The 26,802-nt window shown below is 39.2% G+C and overlaps 1 protein-coding gene across 5 annotated transcripts in view; it reads right to left on the bottom strand.

Moving 5' to 3' along the window:
• Window positions 1-26,802, bottom strand: part of snx16 (sorting nexin 16) — a 46,673-nt gene that overhangs the window by 16,679 nt on the left and 3,192 nt on the right. For 4 of the 5 annotated variants that reach the window (XR_009061607.1, XM_057823977.1, XM_057823976.1 and 1 more), the window contains exons 2-7: window positions 22,709-23,229; window positions 21,668-21,754; window positions 9,693-9,841; window positions 9,516-9,585; window positions 1,868-2,004; window positions 1,351-1,473 (exon numbers count right to left, since the gene is read on the bottom strand). Coding sequence is in view for 3 of the 5 variants with exons in the window: in XM_057823977.1 (XP_057679960.1) it covers window positions 1,351-1,473; window positions 1,868-2,004; window positions 9,516-9,585; window positions 9,693-9,841; window positions 21,668-21,754; window positions 22,709-23,122 (980 nt within the window). In the remaining 2 variants the exon portion in view is untranslated. Of the gene's footprint in view, window positions 1-1,298; window positions 1,474-1,867; window positions 2,005-9,515; window positions 9,586-9,692; window positions 9,842-21,667; window positions 21,755-22,708; window positions 23,230-26,802 lie in introns of all 5 variants that reach the window. The other variant, XR_009061608.1, reaches the window with a different exon arrangement.

Raw genomic sequence — 26,802 nt, 5'->3', positions numbered from 1 at the left:
CTGTTAGCATGCTCAGTGCAAAATACCCCCACAACATTGCAAACTGGAGGTGATACTGGGAGCAGCGAAAATAAAAACTGTCCTTTTGTCCAAAGCAACTTTTTTTTTTTTTTTCCTATTCAGTTTTGTTTTTTCGGTCAATTTTTTTGGGGCATATTACCCTCATGAGTTAATGTTTCTAATCAATTTGAATTTGTTATTATTTACTGATTTTATTTTTCAGTATCAAATGGTCAGAAATGTACCTTGAGTGTATTTTTACAGTTTGGATGTGAGTTTTTCTTTAATTCGGGCAAATTGATGCGCGTTAAGTCTTTTCTGTTCCAAACAAAACAATGTTAATAAAGTTATACTTTATAAGTTGATCTCTGTTATTTTCTCTAATAGAAAAAAAAAGATACAATGTGAGGCAGAAGCGTACTTATAATAGTAATATTATAGACAAATGATACTATTTACAGTGACGGCAGAGTTTGGGGGGGCGCGAAACATTTACGTCCTCCTTGGGGGGGCGTAACAGAAAATAATTGACAAGCACTGCGTTAGTGGGACCCTGCAGCAGCTTGAAGGCAGGCTGCTCCAGGAAGCCTCAGGCTTGCCTGTTCTGTAAATATTGTACGACTTTGTTTTTTTTTTTTATCTCGCATGAGAGAATATTTAATGTTGCTTTAGCCATTTAAAGGTGTTGACTCAGTGATCCTTACACTCTAAATGTAGCTCGTACCTTAAAAGCATTCGCATTAGCATTAGTTTTAGCATGACTGTCTTAAACTCTCACTCTCACTTGTTTACATCTCGTCGTGGCATCCTGGTGGGTTTAATTATTTGAAAATAATATACTGTTCTTGCTGAGTGTGTATAATCATAAAATAGGGCTGCATTTGTTTGTTTGGTAGCACTAGACCGAATTAATCGTTTAAGTCTCAGGTCATCATTGTAAATTTGAAGCTGTTGAAGAATTTTTTTTTTTTTTTTAATTGTCTTTTATGATCTACTTGTTTTTTTTTTTAAAAAAAGTATGTCAGCCTCAAATATCAGCGAACAAAATCAGCTTTCAATATCAGCAATCAGCTGAAAATGTTTTTAGATATCGGGATCGACATTTAAAAATCCTATATCGGTCAACCCCTGGTATGAACCTAGCCTTACAAACAGGTAACATAGGATCCATTTTTGATGAAAGGCCAATGTTTTAAAGAGGAAAAAAGAAAGTGTTGGAATGCTGCGCAAAGATTCACAGTGCCTAAGGCTATACATTTGGCTCATTAAATACTTTATGAATAACATACGTTGGCCACCTTAAATATATTTTTCTTCCTTTGTGCTTGTGCTTTTTGTTGTTTTCTTTACCCGGGTTCATTTGGCATGTCCTGGTCAGCCTCTGCAGCAGATGATTCCACATCGGCATCTGCACTGCTCTCACTGCCCTGAGCCGACAGGCCGCATGGAGACTGTGAGGTCACACACTCGCCACTGGCAGAGACACACATACAGACACGAGGCAAAACATTTAATGGTGTAAAATAAACTAGAAATATACTGTGCAAAACCACTTTGTACTTCTAATATCAATGTAATAATAAATTGACAGGCAATGCATTGATGACAATGAGCTTTGTGGAAATTTGTTTCTTTTACTTTGCTACTCCTGCTCAAAAACTAAGATTAAACAAATTGGAGACTAAACGGCCTCACTCAGACATTCCTCTTTGTGCACGTTCGGAAACATAAACATACAATTGTTGCGTGCAATGTCACTTAAATATCAACATTGTTAATTGTTGTTCCCAAATAAGAAAATTTGAAAAAGAAAACATCACCTATTTAAACTTGTGTGAAGTGTGTATGCATACACATTCATACTAACTTAATTTGCTTTTCCATTAGCAGAATGGCCTCGTCTTTCTCCTGAAGGCTCTTCTTGAGCAAGGCAATCTCTTTTTGCTTCTCCAGCAATTCTTTCTGCAGACGGTAGTTACTTTCTTCCAGAGTTTCACAGAAAGCCTTGAAGTGGCAGCAACAAGGGACAAAAAAGAAAAACAAGTTCGTGAAGTTGGCCCACCATCAGACGCATATTTACAGTCATTTTCGGACTATAAGCTGCACCCGACTACAAGACGCACCCCACAAATTTGACAAGAAAACTATTTGTTAATGTATAAGTCACATTGGACGATAAGCCAAAGTTTGACTACTACTGTAGATGTCCAATCCATTTGAAGTAGGAGGGTGGCAGCGAATGAATGCTTATTCGCTGCCATCCTCCCACTTCAAATGAATTGGACGTCAAGCGCAGTCAATGGCAGCCAATTAATGAACAAGGAAAATGCAAAAATACAGTGTATCACTAAAGTGAGTACACCCCTCGCATTTCTGAAGATATTTAAGTATATCTTTCATGGAACAACACTGACAAAAAGGTGGAAGCCTCTTCTGAAGACTGTACACAAGAAAGCCCCCCTGTCTCATCAGACCATAGGACATGGTTCCAGTAATCCATGCACTTTGTTGACATGTCTTCAGCAAACTGTTTGCGGGCTTTCTTGTGTACCGTCTTCAGAAGAGGCTTCCTCCTGGGGTGACAGCCCTGCACACCAATTTGATGTAAACTACGGCGTATGGTCTGAGCACTAACAGGCGGATCCCCCACCTCGTCAATCTCTGCAGCAATGCTGACAGCACTCCTGTAACGAGTCACATGACATTTTGGAGGGAAAATGACAAGAAGTACTCTATTTGGACATTTAGGGATGTACGTAGTTCCCATGCGGTGTACTCACCTTTTTTGCCAGGGGTTTGGATATTAATGGCTATATTTTGAGTTATTTTGAGGGGAAAATAAATCAACTTTATTATATAAGCTGCACACAGACTACTTTTCATTGTGTCAAAGTGTCATTTTGTCAGTGTTGTCCCATGAAAAGATATACTTAAGTATCTGCAGAAATGCGAGGGGTGTATTCACTTTTGTGATACATTGTATCCTTCATTACGATCAAGAGTCGTGCAGAATCAAATTTATCCCATGATAACAAAATTGTCTTAACCGGTGATAGCCCAAAACCAATAGATAACTGAGTAATCGAATATCGTATCCACCTTTTTGGCCTGCAAAATCCATATATAACACGCACTGCGCGACAACCCGGAAGCACGCTGCGTGCATGTGCGGTCATCTTGGCCATAAAAGTGTCGAAAACTAAGCACTTTACACTCATATGGATGTACAACATCATCTTAAGATGCTTAACTAACACATTCCCCCCTAACACAAATGTGCAAAGCAAATATAATGTAAACAACGCTCTCCTCGACGCAGCGAGAACGAGCAGGAGCAACCAGCCGACGTAACAGTAAAACGGTCGGGCTGATAACGGCTCTAACTTGTCATAAGAACTTTATGGAATGAAGAGGTAATCCTTACATTCGTTCATGGAAGCCCACAAACAGAAACTTCCTCTAACAGCTGGCCGTCCTCTGCTCAAAATGGGCAACTTACTCCTATTCTCGGTCCCAGAATACGCAGTGCGCATGACGTAGGACATCAACAGGAACTGACTGGCTGCTATGGGAACGAGCGCATACCCATGGAATCTTTCTGACCGGAGTATTAAAATTGCTATTAAAATCGTTTAGGATTATTTTAGATGCATATATGTTATATTTTTCTTATAGAGTATTCGACGAGGAATACGATAGACCCATTAATTGACTTTTTGGGGGAAAAAAAAATCACAATTTCTTCAAGTAATCTTATAAATAATGACTTGGCCTGTGAAAGTCTATGCAAATTCATGCAGCGACGAAGTCCCTCCATGAGTAATTATGTAGCCGTGCTTGCCGAATCGAACGTGCATAACATGCGTAAATACCGAATCGCAAATCATGCTGGTTGGAATTGATAAGAAAATCGCCAGATAAATTGCCAAATGATTCCATGGAATCGGAACACACGGAACCAGTTCTCTATAAGAATCGGTACTCGATTCCCATCCCTAATTGTCACACCTAGTTTTATTCAGGAGAAAAAAAAGTAAGTAAATTATATTTATGAAAGCTTATTGCCTGATAATTGCTGCAACGATTAATCAATTAATTTGAGTGATTCGATTGGAAAAAAGATTTGAATTAAATTTTGCTGCGTCTAGTATTCGTTTAATTAAAGTGGCGTTGTAATGGTTTATTTTGCAGTGTTTGCATTTAGTTTTATTGATTTGGGTGGATACACTGTCCTCTAGTGGCAACATTGAATATAACACAACTCATTTGTTTTATATTGTATGTAAAGTACAGCAGTCAAAGAGTACTTCACTGCAGCCATGAGAGCCTACTAGAGCGAATTTAACACCAAGAGAACATAACGTCAACATTCATGTCATTGTAAATTTTGAATGTGTTTGGTGGTTACAGAATTTGCATACAATGTGGTTCCAACAGAGGAGAGCCAGATCAGCTTTTATGTTGAAAGTAAACTATGTTCCCAGCGACCACAACAGAACGTGGGACCAAGAGGGATTTGAGCAGTTTTTTTTTTTTTTTTTGGCCGGGAGGAAGTGGTCTGTGATGGATGCCAGTATTCTCCAATGTTCTCCAATGTTCTCCAATGTTTTTATCTTATGATGTGGTCCCTAAAATTTGTAATGTTCTGTCATCGGCTGCAATGGGGGGTAACAAACAGTGCTGCTCAATCATGTCTGATAATATTAGTTCTCTATCAACAGCTAATTCAATAATCTATCTCATATACCGCAACACGTTGCAGGCATGCAAACTGGTTAGGGGTGAAAAAGGTGACAAAGTAACATGGAAACACAGCATGCGCGGAAAACTGCATTTCATAGTGCAACCAGAGACATCTCGAATTAAACAGTACATTATAATTTAACATACACAAGTCTAAATCTGTCATCCTGAAATCAGAACATATAATACGTATTAAGTAGCAAATTATACAAAATCTAAATTATAAAATATACAGTATGTCCCATTTGCATTAAGCAGAGAACAGCTGTACACCATAAAATATGAATTTACAGTACAAATTCCATTAACGTAACTATTGAGAGAGAGAGAGAGAGAGAGAGAGAGAGAGAGAGAGAGAGAGAGAGAGAGAGAGAGAGAGAGAGAGAGAGAGAGAGAGAGAGAGAGAGAGAGAGAGAGAGAGAGAGAGAGAGAGAGAAATTACAAGTCTTCAAAAGCATTAACTGTAGTCATCATAACTTTATTTACATTCAACCAAAGCAGGGATGGGCAAACTGGTCCTCAAGGGCCGCAGTGGGTCCTGGTCTTTGTTCCAACTGATCCAGCACAGAGCTTTTAACCAATGAGGTTTCAATGGAAGCAAGAAGCACCTGACTGCGATCAACTGATTGGACTTATAACACACCAGATTGGTGAAAAGGTGCCCACTTGATGGGTTGCAGCAAAAACCCGCACCCACAGCGGCCCTTTGTGGAATTGTTTGCCCACCCCTGAACCAAAGCAATTAGTCCCATGGTCCTTAACTCTGATTGAAAGGGCATCATACTGGATAAACCGAAGTACACCTGTAGGCTGTTTTATGAACGGGGGTGTGTGCGAACAGCGCGGGTACTTTCAAATGCGACCTGTAGCGGAGCTCTCCGGTTTGATAAACTCTCGATGGCTAAACAAATGAAACGACCTCCACAACAAGGCAAAACTCTTCCCTTTCTGTAATTATCGGAGAGTATAGAGGGGACTTAAATAACTCGTTGTCAAAAATAACTGGTGACCATTCAGAACTTTACTAACAAAGCCCTGAACATGACTTGTATGGAAGGCACTAGTTCATCACTCTAGTTACCTCATTGCTCATGATTTTTTTTTTTTTTAATCGTTAACAAGTGCTTTACAAAGGGGCCTTAAATAACTCGTCACAACGCCAACCGGCGACAATTCAGATCCCAACTGATGTTCGCTAACTTTACTAGCAAAGCCCTGTGTGAAAGGCGCGAGTTAGCCCCACCGCAGTTAGAGCTACCTCGAGTAACTGCGTTCTACGAGGCGGTGAAATATCGAGGACTATCTGAAGTCAGTCATCAAGAAATTAAGTGAATACTTGTGTTATAGACACCATTACAAGCGCAGGAATTGATCAAACGACACGATTGAATGATTTATGAAGACTATTATAGGCCATCACTCAAACTTCTAGCTTTAAGTTAACAATTTTTGACATTAATCTCTTACCTTGCCACAATTTCCAATGGGTTCTGCCAAAATCTGCTACATCGGCGAAACGTTTTACATTAGTCGAATTTGACACCCAGAGTACTACCATGCGCTCTAAACTTGTTTTGTTTAGATGCATACAGGAATAACGTACCAAAAAATGCCTGCAGAAAATACTTAAATGTAGTTATATCAAATAAGGATGGTTTAAAGACGCTACGTGACTAATGTGGTCAACTGCTTCAAAGCTAACACAAAAAAACACAATGGTTAAAATTATGAGAGAGTAATATATGCAAAAAGTATCTTTGAGGCAGTGAAAAGGTTCTGAATAACTAAATATAAACAAAAATAGTGAGTACTCTCCGCTTCTAACCGATGTGCGCATGCGTGGGGATGCATGAGCAAGCGCGCTGAGCATTGTGTAGACGTTTCGCTGCGTAGTAAGGAATAGTGACGGGATCTGTCGTTCACTTGAGTAAACGAATCCATTCCGGTTCGTTCAGTAAAAAGATTCGTTCAAACAAATCGTTCAACGAATCGTTCGCCCCCCTCATCTCCCTCCCAGCCCAAACGAATCGTTCGGTTACTGAACGGGAAGTGACGTTGCCGAACAAATCACCAAAGACCGCTTCGCAGTATAACTGAACGGGAAGTGACATTGCTTGGTCCCTCCCTCTCTTGCACACAGGCACCACTCGTCGTAGTTTCAGAAATGAGTGACAGGCGGTATCATTCTGCTTTCACAGACAGCCTCGTCTCCCTCCTGCTGCTGCAAAAGCGAGGGAGAACTTTCGCGTTGTCTGTCCTAGTTCTATAGGCTCAAAGTAATGGCCCGTGCTTGCATTTCGATTTAGGACCCGGTTAAACATTTTCCTTTTGTGGGGGGGAGTGGGGGTTTGGGGTCGGGGGCACACGGACTTTCTTTAGCATGATCTTGATCACATATGCTACCAGCCAACGCAGCATGCTTGCTGTCACGAAAATAAAAATAAATCGAAAGTTTCTAAATATGGAACGACCAACACATCATATTTACCTCTCGCTCTGTTGTATTTTTGTTTTTATGCTCATCACTATTATTTTAGGTCACTATTGTTAAAACTGAAGTGTAAATAGCTAGTTGCCAAATGTGCTGCTCTGAAATAAAAACAATACTACATTTTGATATTCGACAGTTTAATTGCAAATCAGTATTAAGATGATCGTATTGAATTTTTGCACTGGTATTAACAAATAAAATAATCCGGTCAGCTCCCCTGTCGCCCCCTCATCTCAGATTGTCAAATGCTGACAAGAAATAATTGTTTGCTCTTTACGATGTTGCCTTTCTACTCTCATTAGTCTGTTAAGAAAAATGTAGACATATTGCGACATCTCCCGTGTCCGCGTGCGTTGTTTTTGAGTAGCACATGATGGACGGATGGACATAATTTGTCAAATCAACACCCGACACGCTGACACGAAAAAAAATAAATAAATAAAACAGTCGGAAAAAATTGACATGTATATACAGTTTCATTGCAAATCAGTATTATGGTGATAATACTAAATATTTTTTCTGTGCACATATGAGGTAAATAACGCTGCCATGAAGCCTCCATAGTGACAGTTCTCTGCCCCCTTCACTGCCGTGAGTGCCGTCACGCGACCGCAGCTCACTTTTGCTTGCCTCGTAGCTACCCGTGTTTTTTTTTATTTATTTATTTTTAGCTACCCGTGTTTTAACTACTGCAAATTTGATAGTATGTTGTCAGTCATAGGTAGTCCCGAGTCTGTTGAGAAAAGTAGTACACTAAACCATGCTCGCTAGATTTGTGTGGTGTTTTGTCTGTTTGAGCAGCATTTGATAGGCTCCACGTTAACAAATATGTGACAAAGTCATTTCCTTTCATTTTATGACTCGTTCACCGCATAGTCATTACTGGAAAGTCAAGTTAGCAGCAAGCTAGGTCAGGCACCGGAGGACCGAATCACTGAACGGGAAGTGACAAAACTCAGTCTTTCCCCCCTGCCTGCACGCTGGCTGCTTACTGGCCACACGTGGAAATGAGTGACAGACGCCTTGATTCTGTTTCCGCTCCCTCCCCTGCCCGCGATGAGGCTGGCGTCTGATTGGTCGTGTGCGATGTCAGAAGACGCTGCCGCTTGCTCAACGCCCTCCCACGCAGCGAACAAGCGCCACCAACTTCATAGAACGAATCAGTGCAGATGGTGATTAGTTCGGTCTTGTTCACCCAAACAATTCGTTCAAAAAGACCGAATCGTTCGCGACCGATACAACACTAGTAAGGAATGGCCGAAGACCGGGCAAGAAGCTGGGATGGAGAGGGGTTCGGCCTCCTCATGGCTGATTGGTGATAACTGTGCTCCCGTCTCTTACCCTTGTCAGTTATTTGTTGTCACGAGAAGAGAGTCGCGGTGATAGGTCTATGTCATAGGACTAGAGTGTAGTTTTGAGCATGGACTACAGTTTTGAAGTTAACGGTTTCACCCGCTCGTTGACATGACCCCCCCCCCCCCCCCCCCCCCATTTTTTTCTCCTCAGATCTACGTGATTCAGAAGAACGACCCATTTTGATTTCAAAACGGTGAAATTTCGCAGAAAGGTGGCAAGTTTGCATGACTGACGTTGGATTACTGAGCGGCACACGTTCCTCACACTTCGAAGATGAAGGTTCAACCCCCAACTACAGCTATCTTTTGTAAAGTTTGCATGTCTTCTGAGTTACACGTGTGGTCAAGGGATAGCATAAATTCGTATCTCAAGTACCACGGTATGTTTGGTTAGTAGTTTGCGACTCACAGTTTTGCAGTAGGAACTTAGAATATATCTATTGCTTGTGTTTTGTGCTGTTCTTATTACAAATATGGGAGTGATCAAAAATATCATTAAAATTCATATTTCTATGTAAAACAGGATCAAGTTTTCTGCCAGCTTAGTAAGATTTCTTTTAATGTGGTCCAAAAACCCTGATGGCGCCCCAGGCTCTGGCCACCGGGAACAGAGTGTAAATCCACACTGAATACAAAGCATCACATGGCTTGTGTTTTGGGGCTTAAGAAACATGATTTTCCATCTCCATCTTATATTACCTGGCAGAGATTTGTGGGAAATAGTAACCAAAGTGTTTTCAAATTATTAATAAATGATTATAATATCGTTGTGGGAATTTCAGGAAACAGTGCCTTGCTAACTTGTGAATTTGATGTTATCACATTAATTAATCCTCAGCAACAAAAAATAAGCCATTACAAATTGCTTTTAAACATGACACGATACCAAACAACCTAAACCACCATGTGCATGTGCAAACACTTACCCTGCTCTCCTCCAAACTATCGAACGGGCCTGGCGGCTCGTCAAGGCATAAAAACTCTCTCACTGATTGGCTGTCAAACAGAGAAGGCGGCATGAATTACCCTTTATATTCAGTACAGAAAAGATCACACTCAAGCAAAAAGACAAAAAGTTTCAATTGCACTGTTACATCACATACCAGTTGGCAATGTCCTTATGTGCAACTAAGTTTTGCAAAAAGGCCTGAAGTCCCAACTGTCTGTCTTCCAGGAAGTCGTTGTCATAGTTATCTTTAAACCACCTTTTTGGGGGCAGCGCTAGCCGAAAGCCCGGAAACATATCTTTTAACTAAAACACACAAAATCAGAGATAACTGGAAGAATGATTAAGAAGGGTGTTAAAATGAGAACAAAATACACATGGAAAAATGGCACAGTTGATTTCAGTGCTGATATGTTGACAAGAAATTTCAAGAGAACCAACTAAGACGGTCGCCCTAGGGTAAAAAACAGAAGCAAACAGTAAAAAGTTAGTAAAAAGCTGTCGTACAGAAAACAATGTATAACCATGGCCATGCCCAATATCGTTCACCGATAATTATCAGCCGATAATGGCAATTATGACGTCACACAGATAATCCAGATAATAAAAAAATTCAACCGATAATGCAATCCGATAATTATATACTTGATTTTGCCTCCAAATGTGCTCAACCGAAGAATACAGCACGCCGCCTCCTCAACCCCTCCCCTCTCTGAAGCCCCTGAGGGAGGAGGGGTTGAGGAGGCGGAGTTACAAGACAAGAAGTAGTTGAATATTATGGCGGCTGTTACTAAAAAAACGACGCTCTCGCCATCTGCGAAACATGTACCGTACAAGTTCCACGAGGCAGAAAGAACGCGTCCTCATTCAAAACCACTAACCCAGCAGCCATTTAAAACTGCATCAGAAAGAATTTTGGAACATATACGAGGCTGCTGCTAGCAGCAATGCTAAAGCTATTGTAAACACTAAGCTAAACTACAGGGCTTGTGACGATACAGAGTCGGGCTGTTTGGGAATGCAGCCCAAGGCGGGTGGTAAATTCCGACGGAGCCCGCCGCTTTGGCCAGTCCGGCAGGCCGCCGCCGCCTCGCCTTAGGCGGGGCGGGCCGAGCCCGGTTCCCCGGCCTCTGGACCTCCGGCGAACACCCCGGTTTCTCGAGTGTTCCCCCACGGCGTGCGAGCAGAGCCAGGACCCGAATACGCCGCGGCGAACCGGCCGGGGCGGGCGGGCGGATTATCCGGTACGAATGTAGCTGCCGCCGAGACGAGACACAGTTGTTGTTTTTTTTACCTTAATGACACGAGAACCAAAGCCCTGGATAAAAGAAATAATGCAGTTTATACGACCACCATTCTTCATGAAAAAGTGATGTCCGGTAAGCAAGCTTATCATGACGGCACAGTGGTTATAAGATAATTTAAACATGGAGCAAACGAAGTCAGCCAGTCAATAATACATTCAGAATGTGAAATGACGAGCGGTCAGATGACTTTGTAACGCTGCCTTTATTTTCGGCTTAATAAAACTCAGGCACAAAACAACACGCACATGGATGCGAGCGCCAACTCCGTCCAAATAGTACTGCCGTGTAGCAGTTTAGCTGCTGTAACGCAAATGTCGTGAAAGCCGCAAATGTAAACAAAGCGCTGCAGAATGGGTACATGACATCTCGCTCTTTTGAGGTAATCATTTTCACAGTGTGCAACAAAGCATATAACATTAGCAATCACTTTTCAAATTATTTAACTTATTTCTTTGCTCAATTACAGTCACAGTAGATAATCAAATTCTTAAATCAATATTCTGTAGCCACAAATATTATTCAAAATCTTTCCTTCTTCAAGTTTTTTTTTTTTTTTTTAGGATTAAGTATAATAATGTATTGCTTAAAACAAGGCTGTTAAGATTATTTTCAGCTAGCTATTTTTCTTCCAAGAAATCTGAGAGAAATACACTTGAAGTGATGGCAGATAATTTCACTTATTGCCAATAGATTTACACTTAAAACTGACTAGTTTTAAGGAGGTGTGTTTCGCAGCGGATTAATGTTATATATGTTAGGAATGGCTTACTTTTAAACGCATTTTTGTACAACTTAGGTATTTACTCTGTAAGTAATTGTTGCCAAAGGTTTACCATTACACAATGTCAGACAATCTGTCATTATTTAGATGTTTGAATTGACGACTTGTTCATACATTGTGTTGAAAAAAAGAGCAATAAATTATATTTTTGCACAGTAATATTTTCTTTTGTGTATACTTTAAAATTTTACATAAATCTTTTAATAGAATTATCGGCTTGACATTATCGGTTATCGGTTGGAATGAGGAGGAAATTATCGGTTATCGGTATCGGTTGAAAAATGCATTATCGTGCATCACTAGTTGGCAGACAATCAACTATTTCATAAGCTGCTTGATTAGCTGTGAAGCAGAGCCCACATTGGATTGTGAGCCCTAGTTTTCACAGTTAATGGGTACCAGAACCCACCGCGATAAGTTTTTTTTTTTTTGTGTGTGTGTGTTCAAATTCTATATTCGGATTTAGCATTAGAAACAGATACAAATAAGACACGTTTTTTTTTCACCAAAGTATAATTAATATATATATATATATATATATATATATATACATACTTGTCCTAAAAAAATTTTGCATATTGTGATAAAGTTATTATTTTATATATTTTATAATTATTTTCTGTAATGTACTGACTAACATTAGACTTTCATATATTTTAGATTTATTACACACAACTGAAGCAGTTCAATTTTATTGTCAAGAAAAAAAGTCAAAGACCAAAAATCCCATCTCCAAAAATTAGCATATCATGAAAAGGAACTCTAAAGAAGCTACTAACCTAATCATCTGAATCAACGAAATTAACTCAAAACCCCTGCGAAAGATTCCAGAGGCTTTAAAAACTCCCAGCCTGGTTCATTACTCAAAAGCGCAATAATGGGCAAGACTGCCGACCTGACTGCTGTCCAGAAGGCCATCACTGACACCCTCAAACAAGAGGCTAAGACACAAAAAGAAATTTCTGAGCAAATAGGCTGTTCCCAGAGTGCTGTATCAAGGTACCTCAGTGGGAAGTCTGAGGGAAGGAAAAAGTGTGGCAGGAAACGCTGCACAACCAGAAGATGTGACCACACCCTGAGAAAGATTGTGGCGAAGGGCCGATTCCAGACCTTGGGGGACCTGCAGAAACAGTAGACTGAGTCTGGAGTAGAAACATCCAGAGCCACCGTGCACAGGCGTGTGCTGGAAATGGGCTACAGGTGCCACTTTTGAACCTGAAACAGCGGCAGAAGTGCCTGACATGGGCTACAGAGAAGCATCACTGGACTGTTGCTCAGTGGTCCAAAGTACTTTTTTTAGATGAAAGCAAATTTTGCATGTCATTCGGAAATCAAGGTGCCAGAGTTTGGAGGAAGACTGGGGAGAAGGAAATGCCAAAATGCCTGAAGTCCAGTGTCAAGTACCCACAGTCAATGATGGTCTGGGGTGCCATGTCTGCTGCTGGTGTTGGTCTAATGTGTTTTATCAAGGGCAGGGTCAATGCAGGTAGCTATCAGGAGATTTTGGAGCACTTCATGTTTTCATCTGCTGAAAAGCTTCATGAGATGAAGATTTCATTTTACAGCACGACCTGGCACCTGCTCACAGTGCCAAAACCACTGGTAAATGGTTTACTGACCATGGCATTACTGTGCTCAATTGGCCTGCCAACTCTCCTGATCTGAACCCCATAGAGAATCTGTGGGATACTGTGAAGCGGAAGTTGAGAGATATCAGACCCAACACTGTGGATGAGCTTAAGGCCACTATCGAAGCATCCTGGGCCTCTATAACACCTCAGCAGTGCCACAGGCTGATTGCCTCCATGCCACGCCGCATTGAAGCAGTCATTTCTGCAAAAGGATTCCCGACCAAGTATTGAGTGCATAGCTGATATAATTAATTGAAGGTTGACTTTTTTTGTATTAAAAAACACTTTTTTGTATCGGTCGGATGAAAAATGCTAATTTTTTTTAGATAGGGATTTTTGGTTTTTCTTGACTTTTTTGCCAAAATCATCAATATTAAAACAATAAAAGGCTTGAACTACTTCAGTTCTGTGTCATGAATCTAAAATATATGAAAGTCTAATGTTTATCAGTACATTACAGAAAATAATGAACTTTATCACAATATGCTATTTTTTTAGAAGGACTAGTGTGTACATATATATAAATATATATATATATATATCAAATTGTTGTTAAGCAAGTCAAATGTAATAATTATGATAAGATTTAAACATGTTACTGTCCCACCAAATTATTTTTAAACAAGAGTAAAGTACTGTAGTAGAAAAATGCTTGGCTTTATTAAATGCTTCATTGAGTGAGTCCACTCCACTTCACTGCTCACTTACATACAGTGAGTTGCCACAGCAACTGCTTAACAAATTAAACAATTATTGACGGATGAGGCGCGTTGGAAGTTCGTGACTCTGGCAAAATCAGACACAAAAATCTTAAAAAGGGTAACGCCAGTGCACGGCCTGATGAACAAAGAGCAGGGAGAGGGAGGGAGGGAGAGCGCGAGAGTGAAACTACGCGATCGGCTCGGGACAGCCCATCTGTATTTGTTTTTTTTTTTTTAATTGAAAAGGGTTTAACTCTGCGATGGACTGAGGGCGTAAAGTAGCGAGGGATCACTGTATTTGTATTGCCAGCAATCAAGCCACAGTATTTTTCGGACTATAATTCAGTTTTTTTCATAGTTTGGCCGGGTTGAGACTTATACTCTGGAGCGACTTATGTGTTAAATTATCAACACATAATTATATCATTTCACATGTTACTTTCACACTAAATCACGGAGAGGGCGCTTAAGGCCTGTGTTTCATCATTAGAAACAAAAAGCAACTGAGAAGGGCTGAACAAAATGGCACTAAATAGAAAATAATTCTGCAGATTACAAGATGCAAGTAGTGAAATATGCAGCCGAAAACGGTAGTCGAGAAGCAGAAAGAAAGTTTGGCGTTAGTGAGAAACTTGTAAGGGACTGGCGAAATGCGGATGTTACTCTTACTAAAATGAAGAAAACAATCAAATTGTTAGCATGTTCTTTATGCTATAGTTATCGGAATAGCTTCTAATAGCTATGTTAAATTACCATATCGGGCGCGTTCTCAGTTCCTTTGTTTATGCTATGGATGTCCTGAACTGACCACGTGATTGGAAATCGGGCCGATCGTGCCATATTTCAGAGGATCGGAATCGGGTGAAAAGGTCCGGGTTTTAAATTTAAAAAATGTTTGTTTTTCTGCTTCATGCTTTTACAGCCTCTCGCTCTCCATCCTGCTGCTTTTCTTGGTAAGCAGGCAGCTAAAAGTTTGATACTTAAACTTACTTAACTTACTTAAACTCAAATGCCCAAATGTGTTAATCATTATTTAGTCAATCTTTGTTGTTGAGGCCCGTTTTGGCTGTGTGAGTAAATTTGAATGCACTCACTCATATGAATGTTATGGAGAGTATTAAAAGTATGGCGTTAAAGGTGATGCGATTAAAAATGTGGGTACACCTACATTTTGTGCTGGTGCACCTTAAGAAAAAAGCCAGTGCAAAAAGTAGCAGTGGAAACTTGGTAATATACTGTACATCGCAATGCTTATTTTTTCCAATATCATTCAGGCCTAATTTATATACAAAAATATATACATTTTATACTCCAGAAGACTCCTGGAAAAAGCGGAAGAGGAAGGACTATAAAAAGTGCAGTGCTGAAGCATGTTTGGAACTTTTGTTCAAATAAAAACAAAAGCGTTCTCGGTAGGGTTGTTCCGATCATGTTTTTTTGCTCCCGATCTGATCCCGATCGTTTTAGTTTGAGTATCTGCCGGTCCCGATATTTCCCGATCAGCCTGCTTTTTTTTGCTCCCGATTCAATTCCAATCATTCCCGATAATTTTTCCCGATCATATACATTTTGGCAATGCATTAAGAAAAAAATGAATAAAACTCGGACAAATATATACATTCAATATACAGTACATAAGTACTGTATTTGTTTATTATGACACTAAATCCTCAAGATGGCATTTACAATATTAACATTCTTTCTGTGAGAGGGATCCACGGATAGAAAGACTTGTAATTCTTAAAGGATAAATGTGACTTTGTGTATTGTGACTAAATATTGCCATCTAGTGTATTTGTTGAGCTTTCAGTAAATGATACTGTAGGCATTTAACTGTTCTGCCCAAATGCATGATGGGAAGTGCAACCAAGACTGTGCGTAGTGACACCAATTGATATATCTTCTCTGCGTTGGGAAATAACACAGGGTGTTAAGAAAATGATCAACCACTACCTTTCTTCCCCACATTGCTTCCCACGATATTTCTAATTGCTGAGAGAGGGGTTTTAAGGCTTTAGCCAATTAAATAAAATAAAGACTGCCAAAATTCACTGTACTCATTTAACGCTGCCTTTTAGCTCTACATATAGGTAAAACGGCGCCATTATAGATTGAACGCGATAATGCGTGTGTGGGTCGTGCAGCACATGCGTTAATTGTGTTAAATATTTTAACGTGATTAAGTTTTTAAAAATTAATTACCGCCGTTAACGCGATAAATTTGACAGCCCTACTTTAAGCCAAAACTAAAGACTCTGGATGAGTGTAAGACATTTTGTCTGTAACGTTAAATACAGTTAGAAAACAATTTAAATAAAAAATATATATATATTTAAAAAAGGCATGTCCGAAATTTTTTGCTGATTCCGATACTTTGAAAATGACGTGATCGGACCCGATCGATGAGTTCTCGGTATCGGCTCGGGACTCGGTATTAGCAGATTCTCAAAATCAGGTGACTCTGACTCGGGTGCAAAAACATGCAACCAGGACATCCCTAGTTTATGTGTCATGTAACGTTAGCCTACCGAACACTTACGTATTCAGCCCGTTTTTCTTTATTCTATTTTTATTTTAAATCTACTTTCAAGATGACAAGTCTATTTTTGGTGTTGGATTTTATCAACCCCAAAACGTGACTTTTATTCCGCTGCGACGCATATATGTTTTTCTTCTCTCTTCATTGCACATTTTTCGGCTGGTGCAACTTCCACTCAGGTGCGATTTATAGTCTGAAAAATACGGTAATTTAATCATGGCTGCCAATCTCTATAAAAATTGGATTAAGTGTGCAGACCTAGTTGTTGAATTTTCTAAAGCCCAAGTGTGTTCAAGTTTATAAATAAAAATGAATTCCCTTCCTTCGGCCACTATGCCTTTGCCCAGCCTTTGAAACCCACCCTAATGCTGTATGTTTTAGATTTTCCTGTAAAAATTACCTTGAGTGAGTACCTTATTTTTCGGACTATAAATCGCAGTTTTTTTTTTCATAGTGTGGCAGAGTGCGTCTTATAATCTGGCGCGACTTATATGTTAAATTATTAACACATTATTATATCATTGTTGCTTGTTAGCATGTTCTGTATGCTGTAGTTATCTCATTAACTCTATGTTACATTAATATAACAGGCAGATTCTCACTTCGTTGTTTATGAGTTATGCAATGTTAGCATACCGTACACTTATTTAGTCTGTTGTATTTTTATTTTAAATTGCCTTTCAAGATAACATGTCTGTTCTTGGTGCTGGATTCTATCAAATAAATTTCCCCCCCAAATGTGACTTGTAATGAGTGAACGAATGTAATGAGACTTATATATGTTTTTTTCCTTTACATTGCGCATTTTTTGGCTGGTGCGACTTCTACTCAGGTGCGACTTATAGTCCAAAAAATACGGTAGTCTAAAATCAAATTTACCATCAATACAATTCTGATTTTAATATATGTTTTTCTTATTTTACTAGAAGTTATCAAGCTAATTTAATATGTAAATACTGTGCTAATGAAATCTAAATTGTGGTGCATTCATTTAACCATTACAGATTCACTTAATAATTCTAGACTTAAAACAAAACATGTGGAAAACATGGTGTTTTGATCAACTGTTCCCATAGCCAAATGAGACTGGAAAAAAATAATGGTCTGTATTGACACGACTGCGGCTTCATTGAAACCCACAATATGACTGTCATGTGTACTGCATGTGCTGTGGCTGTGAAAAATCTAACTTCACAAAACTAACCGCAAGGGGTGGAATACATATCTACTTACTTTAATAAAGCTACCGGTTTTTGCACAGAAGAAGGCAGGGTTTAAACTTCAGAAACATTTTACTGTTATTAAATGTAGTCTGTTCATATTGCTTCAGAACTTGGCGTTTCACAGCCATTTATGGGGCAAAGAAGTGGGGGAACATGAGGAAATGGCCAAGTCAATCACCTTACCTAAATCTAACTGTGAAACAATAAAATCCTACGTTTGGTGACATCTATGTATTGCACACTTCAGGTTGTATCGATTGGATTGTTTATCTACTTCTGCTTTGAAAAGTGGAAGGCTTACTGTATGTAGGTTACAAACTGTTGACAACCAAAAAGGTGCCGTTACAATCGATTCAATGCCCGGAGAACAAACTTGTATTGTTTTCTTATGCTGGCATGATTATTTCTGCTGAAATACATGATTCATTGTACCGCAAAAAATGGTTCTCTTCTTGAGTATTTCCCGTTAACCTGCCCATTTAAACATACTGTATGTGTCTGCACTATAGCAACACAGTAATTCATATGGCAATAGTGAGACATAATTTGCATGCAACCTGCACAGCTGTAACGCAGACATCATGGCAGGTTTTTGTGGATTTTTATTTTTGTGTGACACGTAAGATAAATCATTTTGGAAAAAAGTTTGGGTGATATGCATATACCTTTATGTATTACGGCCAAAAAGTTCTGCCTTGTTTTAACAGATGGTTTTAAGATGTTTCGATGGTGCTGCACAGGTCAAAAGTCACATTAATGCTAAAAAAAAGTTGATAAACGGTTTAGCATTTCTTGCATTTTTTTTTCTATCACAACATTGATGTTAAAGTAGGGGAATGTGGACTTGTGAATGTAAGGTTTCATATCCACCGAATACTAGGGGCATACTATACATTTACATTTTTGAGAGGCAATGTGCATTCTTTTCAGGGCAGAGCAAATGGGCGCCAGCAACACAGTGGGTGGGGGAGCAATGCTAAAGGACTGCTTCCTATTTATCACAAGGTGACAATATTTACACTACCAAGCAGGAATGCATAGTCAATATTAAACTGTAGAGCTGAAACAAATACTCGAGCAACTCGAGTAATTCAAGTTTAAATATTGATCTGAGTAATTTTATTCGGCTCAAGGAATCATTTAATTTTGCCAGCTCTAAGCATAACGTTTTGCCAAGACTACTTTTAATGCGGGACAACGAGCTGACATCACGTGCATAGAGGAAGAAGCAGTAATACCCAACTGCAATATTTGGGAAATATGTTTTCTTTATACTTGGACGATTTAAGTTCCTCTTTGAACCCCAAGGCTATAAGGACCTAAAGACTTTGCAAACAATGCAACTTGTGTTGAAAATAACCCCAACCCTTTATTTATTATTTTTGCTGTTGTTGTTGTTGTAAATTTGTTGACTGTATGTGGATTGTTCACCCCATGTTTGTATTTGTGTGAATAAAGTTTAATTAAAAAAAAAAAAAAATACCTGACTGCAGCAGACAGCAGCTACAAACTATGCCCAAGTTGCTAAAAACTATGCCCGCATGATGCTACGGTGGTAGCAGGTAGCGTCTGATGCCTGTCATAGATATCACATGTATACAGAACTAGATGCAAAATGACAGACTCAGCGGCGTTAGTAAATAGCCGCCATCTTAAAGCAGTAGGTTTCTCAGTGCTAATAAATACCGGTACTCTCCAAACGTTACTGTCCCTTGCTCACGTAACGTTAGCCCAACGGAGGGCAAGGTTTCTATTAATTATGACTACTGTCGATGCGTGGCTCACGTGTCTTACGTACAGGCTTTATTTAATTTGTAAAAACATACGAGCTGTAGAGTGATGAGGGTGTAAAATAAAAACAGAATAAAGCTAACTGTCCATTTTAGCTCAGCAGTCATTGTTGAATAAAACACCAAGTAGCCCTGGTAGCCAATATGCTTCAATACAGTATCATATATTTATTTTGAACATTGCAAAAACTCAAAATCCTATCATGTTTAGACTAACTTAAAACTAAACTAGAACTTAGCTTAACACAAATGGAAATTAAATTGAAACGCGTGGGAAAAACACCTAACTTTTAAGTAATGTGTGTTATCAAGTTTAATGACATTTTTAGGTAAGAAATAAGATTTTTTATTTTTTATAAGATCTAGAAGTTTTTTGAGTGAAAGCAGTGAATTTGTTTGAGTTGCAATTGTTGTCCGTTTTCAGCAATGTACATAAAAAATAAAGACATTGATTGACTGAAAATGGTTCAATATTGGATGAAATGTCTTGTTTTCTCATGTATATTTATAATTGCTCTTTACCTGGAAAAAAAAAAAAAAAAAAAAAAAAAAAAGTTATATCCGATTACTCGATTAATCAATAGAATTTTCAGAGAATTCTTAATTGCTGCAGCCCAACTAAATTGTATGGGTAAATGTTTTAAGGGACAAACACTATCTCTGAATTGTGGAGAAGAAATTTGGAATTTTCATAATATCCAGTAACATTGCGTTTTTTTTTTGGTTGTTCTTTTTTTATGGCTGACAAACTCCTTCACGGTTAAATCCACTAGTTGGCGGTAATGTAACGAGCTGGTTTGCCAAGGGAAAATACAACAGAAGAAGGTGGATGCGGGCAATGTGTGGACTATGTAGAGTGGGTTATAATTGGGATAGCCAGACAGTACTTGCGCGCAATGGCGAAAAGGAAAATAGGTGACTACTTTCTAACAAACCCGCCGGCACTGTTTCAAAGGAGGCTGACGGGGATAATAAATCTAACCCTCAACCCTGGTAAAATGCGAAAGTCATCGCCGTTGAGGTGAGAGCCAAAACACAAGGCACGGTGCGACTGCAGCGGCAGTGACACGCACCGCCCTCTGCCTGTGCGTCATCGTTCGTCTAGCTATGAATTTGGAGTGCATTTTAAAATTTCCAGTCTTTTCTGAGTGCCAAAAACTTCCCATAGTGCTGCTTTTTTATCTAAGTCCCAGGAATCATGCCAAGAAGTATCATAAAGTATGTGCTGGCCGCACACTGCTAAAATGATGCGCTCCTCCATGTTGAAAAGTTTGCCTCGTGGATGTTAATTTCCGGGTTGGCCAGTTTCTTCGGGGTGATTTTTACATTTATAAATCCGTTGCCGATTGGTTGCAGTGCCAGGTAATAGCGACAGAAATAGAACAAAATTCCCATGTTAACCTATTTTCCAAGCAGTATACTGGTTGATGTCCAAAACTGTTAGAGCAAAAAAACAACAAAAATCTTATTAACAGAGCAGACCATGTAGTTTTAAAATGACTGCTGTCTTGCTCTTATCTTGTCATCATTTTTAATGGATTTTCATCTAATATGACCAAAAAACAGACACAGCTGCTTTTTTTGACAGCAGGAAAATTCATTCGTTTCAAATAAATGACTGTGAGGCTGACAGTGTTGAAAACCTGCAGACTGTAGCTAAAACTCTAGGCCTTTCTGGCATGATTAGACACCCCCCCCCACTACACACTGACCCGTAAGTATTGAGTGCCATGATTAAATCAGATTCCATCAGTGGCTATCTAATATAGTTAAGTTAGTTTTAAAATATGCATTTTAACACCGAAATCATCCATATTGTCTTAGGCAAAGAATCAAGAAATTTGGGTCACAGATGATTGACATTAATTTTGTATATTCCCGTGGAAAAAGCGGTGAGAATCCCATTTGTTGTGGACTTTGTTGTTGTGAACAAACTGTCCTGCTCTAGTTAATTTAGAGTGGTTGACTGTTTGGGAATAGTGGGCCTCTTTGTTTCGCTGAAATCACTTCAACTGTGTGATCCGAAACAAAACAAAAACGTCAGGGAAAACAAAAGGCTTAATTGTTGTCAAATCCCTAGGCAAATCCAGAATTGCAATTTGAGCTTCACGTTGAAATTATTTCCCTCCATATGAAAATAAATGTCCACTGGCAACGCACCTTTTCATTCAGTCTGGAAAAGTCTGCATACCTCCTGAAAATAACCCAGCTCTCATCCGTGGTTTTCCTTACGAGGATCTTATAGACCTTAAACAGAACACATAAGACACATATGTAAAACAGACTTGGTTGAAATTAACAGGATTATTTTAAGACTGAAAAATAAGTTTTCTAACCCATTATTATTACATGCATACAAATGAGGAAGTGAGCTTAGGCCGAATCAGTTTTAAACAAGTATGTTGTGTAAAACGTCTGAAAACTGTGACAATACAACTTAAACTGTGACAATACAACTTGACAATTCGAGACATACAGTATTTGCTTGAATGTTCCTAATTTGTTTGGGGGAAAAAAACATAGAAACCAATGATGGTTCATTTGCTGCAGTGAGGTCAACAGCCCATTAAAAGGGGCTATCTCAGAATGTGCTGAAAACAGTAAAAAAACTTAAATAACTATTGAATTTTTAAAGTTTTATTTCTTTTTTTAAATTTGTAGGTTACAACTTGAGACTTGCAGATCAGTGACTTAGACCCACCTCTCCCAAGCTGTGCTGCAAAAGAACAGGCATCAATCAGGTTTACTTGAAGGGATAAAACTAAAGCGAAGATGAAGGTATATGATGCCCCTTCATTGTAAAATAGTAACATGATTTATGGTTTTTAATATTTGTTATCCCACAGAGAAGAGAGAATTTATACTGGTACGTATTTCTCCTATACAATATGTTCCATTTGTGTGTGTTGCTACTCCATGTACTAAAGTACGGTAATAATTATAATTATATACAGTACATCATAACGATGTTGGTTTCCATTCGCCCATTTACAGCGTTTTGTATTATGTTACTATTACGCGCCAACACTTTTACGAGACAAAATTATAGGTCTTTAAAATGTGCTTTAATTACAATGTTTAATTGTCGTTGGTTTTAGAATGTGTAAGTTTTGCAGTAAACTTCAAATGAGAGTTAACAATAAACAGCTTGAAACAAGAATGCTTGCTATATCCCAGATGCCACATTCTCTGCTTTTTTACCGTAAACTTTGCCCTCTCCTCCATGACCTCATATCCAAGCACTGTTGGGGTGATAGGTCTTTCCTCTCCTCCTCCTTGATGGCTCTCTACTGGAGCCGATATTGAACGGGGGCAACTTGAATACTCCACTGACCGCTCAAAAGTTCCGTTTTCTCCATTTTGCATGACAGGGCTACCGAGAGGCGGTGGCGTCTGGCTTCGACTGCTTCTGTCCATACAACGGGACTGACGATGGGAGCTTCCACATCTTCTTCCATGTTTGTCCACAGCTGAACCGGTTATTGGGGATGAAGACTCGGAGCTGCTGGAGACGCTTCCGAGCGAGGAAGCCCGTGGCGGCCTTCTCAGTTTATTACTATAACTTGATGAGGCTCTGTCCATGGGTACTGGGACAGGCACAAACGGCGATGCCATCGTCCTGCTAATGACAGTCACTGCCGCCCCAACCTGACAACGTGCTCAGGCACAGATTGATGTGTCCTGACGCTCAGTCACAGGTGCTGGCAAAGATGTTCAACAACCTGGACAAAATGTTACAAAATGTTTGATAAGTACGTTTCATTGAACCTACACATTTATCTTAAATACAGGTTACAAAACAAATCGATCCATCTTTCGTTGAAGCCAATCCTAGCTAACTTTGAGCAAGAGGTTCTGACAACCGCAGGTTACATACAGACATACAACCATTCACATTCACACCAAAGGACAATTTACAGTCTTGAAAGACACTAACCCCCAAGTGCTGCGCTCAGCTGCGTTCCGAACGACTTATCAAATACGATTGTATTTTAATCAATGGTTCAAATGATCCGGATCCACTTAAGTCCATCCTCTCCGGTCGGTTAAAACTAAAATACATATGGTCTTTTTTCTGGTTTGTCAACCTGCGGCCGGATCAAGTCCTGGCATTTAGCACGCACCAAACAGGGAATATAGCGACAGCAATATCCTTCCAAAGTAATTAACGTTTATAAAAATACTCTGCATCAAATTCTAATTATATTTTATTGAAATTTACACAAAACAAATGTATATAGCTCATTTGCATGTCATGTACAGTGCTTGTGTGTCTCCAAACAAAATATATTTTGTAATGACTATAGGAAATTACATTTGTACTAAAACTTTTGTACCGTCACTAGGAATACTGTCGGCGCTGCAATCATGCGTCAGCGCGACACTCATATTTGTGCATTTAATGCGGTTACTGACACCACGAGGGTATATAGTTGTGAGGTGCAGGACCTGAGTGAGTCCGGAGATAAAGGAACAGTAAATATTGAGCTAGACTTCTGTGCTGATTTACTGAAGTTGATTTCTATGATTGTATGCGCGCACGTGCATGTGTAGATTTGTAGGGGGGTGGGGGTTGACTCCGTGGGTTGTTGTGTGCTTTTGTGTGTGTTGAACGGAATTAAACTTTACTATTGCCCTTTGTGCATTTTTGGTCCATATATGTGTGGGGTTTTTTTCTGAAAATTGTAACAGTGATAAACTTTGTGCTGATCTGATCACATGGTCTCCTCCGTTTTGCGCATGTGCATCCAGAGCATCCAGTCCAGAGGTATATGTACCGCAGGTCATCTGGAACCAGTCTCCTGTACAGTATGTTCCAAGAACAACAACCAAGCAGGGTGAGGCAGCATTTAGTTGTTATGCTCCTCACCTCTGGAACAAGTTACCTGAAGGTCTGAAGTATGCTCAAACTGTTGGCTCCTTTAAATCAGGGCTAAAAAACGCTTTTGTTTAGCACTGCATATCCACAACTGTCTATATACTGCAATCTATTTGCTTTCTATTCCTCCTTGTGCTTATCTCCATTGCTGATTTCAATTATTAGCAGCAGTAGTATTTGTTTATTTTTTTATTCTATTCGTGATTAAATGTGATTTTTATTAGGGCTGTCAAACGATTAAAATTTTTAATCGAGTTAATTACAGCTTAAAAATTAATTAATCGTAATTAATCGCAATTAATTGCAATTCAAACCATCAATAAAATATGCCATATTTTTCTGTAAATTATTGTTGGAATGGAAAGATAAGACAAGATGGATATATACATTCAACATACGGTACATAAGGACTGTATTTGTTTATTATAACAATAAATCAACAAGATGGCATTAACATTATTAACATTCTGTTAAAGTGATCCATGGATAGAAAGACTTGTAGTTCTTAAAAGACGAATATTAGTACAAGTTATAGAAATGTTATATTAAAACGCCTCTTAATGTTTTCGTTTTATTAAAATTTGTAAAAATTTCAATCAAAAAATAAACTAGTAGCCCTATTCTGTCCTCAATGTGTGTGAGTACACAAATTGACAGATAGCGAACATAAGTTCCAAAAAGAAATCAGACGGTGTGGCAAAGTTGCATGGGCTTTACTGAAGTCATCTCTTTTTGACAGGAGCACGTTTCTTGTATTTTTGTAAAACTGAAAATAACAAGGCAATGTGTCAATAACTTGCATAAATCACAAAATAACATAAAATGTACACACACGTGTCCATTTGAGCAGTAGCACTAGCCAATTAGCTCACAAGCATCTAACAATGTAACTGCATTTCACAATATATGTGAACAAATTCAAATACACATCATCAATAACTATCCAATGCTCATGAATATAAACAAAGGAGGAATATAACTCACAAGTGATGCATGTATTAGACACAAACAGTGTGATGGGGCTATGAGAACTGCCACTGAATACTGGATGCGGACGTTAGCTGGTCTGAATAGCACTGTCTATAGACCCTACCCACGTGACGTCACAACTCCGCTCTCCTGAATGGTACCGCCCAATTGTCCGTCAAAACATAGTGTTAACCTGTTACGGCTACGTACATTCCTCCTATTTACGGCGTGTTTTTCTGCTCCTTAACATTAATAATCAAAATGGTGAAGGCGTGTGTGGCTGTTGGTTGCACTAACAGAGAAGATGGAAGGAGAGACTTGAAGTTTTACCGTATTCCGAGGGATCCAAAGAGGAAAGTGAAATGGACGGCTGCAATTCGACGTGAAAACTGGCCACCAAAAAATCACCACAGACTATGTAGTAGTCATTTTATATCCGGTAAGATGCATTTAAGATATACTTAGAGGGTTTTGGGCTGACAAATAACCACAATTAAGATCATTGCTAGGCTAATCGCCGACAACATACACGTATGTATGTAGTGAGAGTGCTATCGCTAAACCATATAAACATTAAAAGCCTTAACTCCATTGACAAACGACATGAAATACATTAGACTTGACAGTGGATGTTAGCAATAACAAAAGATTTTGAATTGAAAATTTCGTAACTCACCTTTCCAAGCACAAGATAGATTCCTGCCGAATTTTCGTGGACGAGGACCTGTTTCACCCAACCAGCAACGAAGTATTTATAAGCCTCCAAGCTCTTGAAGTTTTTCAAATTTTCGTGAGAATAGGCTGATTTTTATGTGGACAAGATAATTGTAAATATCAGCGTAGCAGATGTCAGGCAGACAGAGCGAAGACAGTGGGTTGAAAAACATCGATTTGGGCATCAAATATGGATCTGGCGACTGTATAGAACGAAGCTTTTCCACATAACGCCTTTTATGCAACACATCCAGTGAGTTTACGGCATCAGAAAGCACCGGGTCTTCCATGAAATGCATTTTAAATTCCTCGATCAATTGAAACCAATGCTAATACAGAGACAAAATGACGGACAAGTGGGCGGAACCATACAGCGAGCACGTGGTTTTGTGACGTCGGTGGGTAGGGTCTATTAGTGTGAGTTCGCGTCGACATATAAGCACGTCAGAAAAGCGCGCCGAAACCCAAATAATCAGCTGCACTGAATCGCCAGCAGAGGGTGACATTACGCCACATAACATATGCAAGTCACACCCAAGCGCCAGCAGAGGGCGGAAAAACTCCATAAAACACAATTAACAAGTTGGCCTTTCACTGTACTGACATTTAAATCTGTCTGAGCGGGCCTAGTGCGTTAATTGCGTCAAATATTTTAACGTGATTAATTTAAAACATTAATTAACGCCCGTTAACGCGATAATTTTGACAGCCCTAATTTTTATATATAATTTTA

This window comes from Corythoichthys intestinalis, chromosome 20, assembly GCF_030265065.1.
Source record: "Corythoichthys intestinalis isolate RoL2023-P3 chromosome 20, ASM3026506v1, whole genome shotgun sequence".
NCBI lineage: Eukaryota > Metazoa > Chordata > Actinopteri > Syngnathiformes > Syngnathidae > Corythoichthys > Corythoichthys intestinalis.
This window is presented reverse-complemented; position numbering and strand designations above follow the sequence as displayed.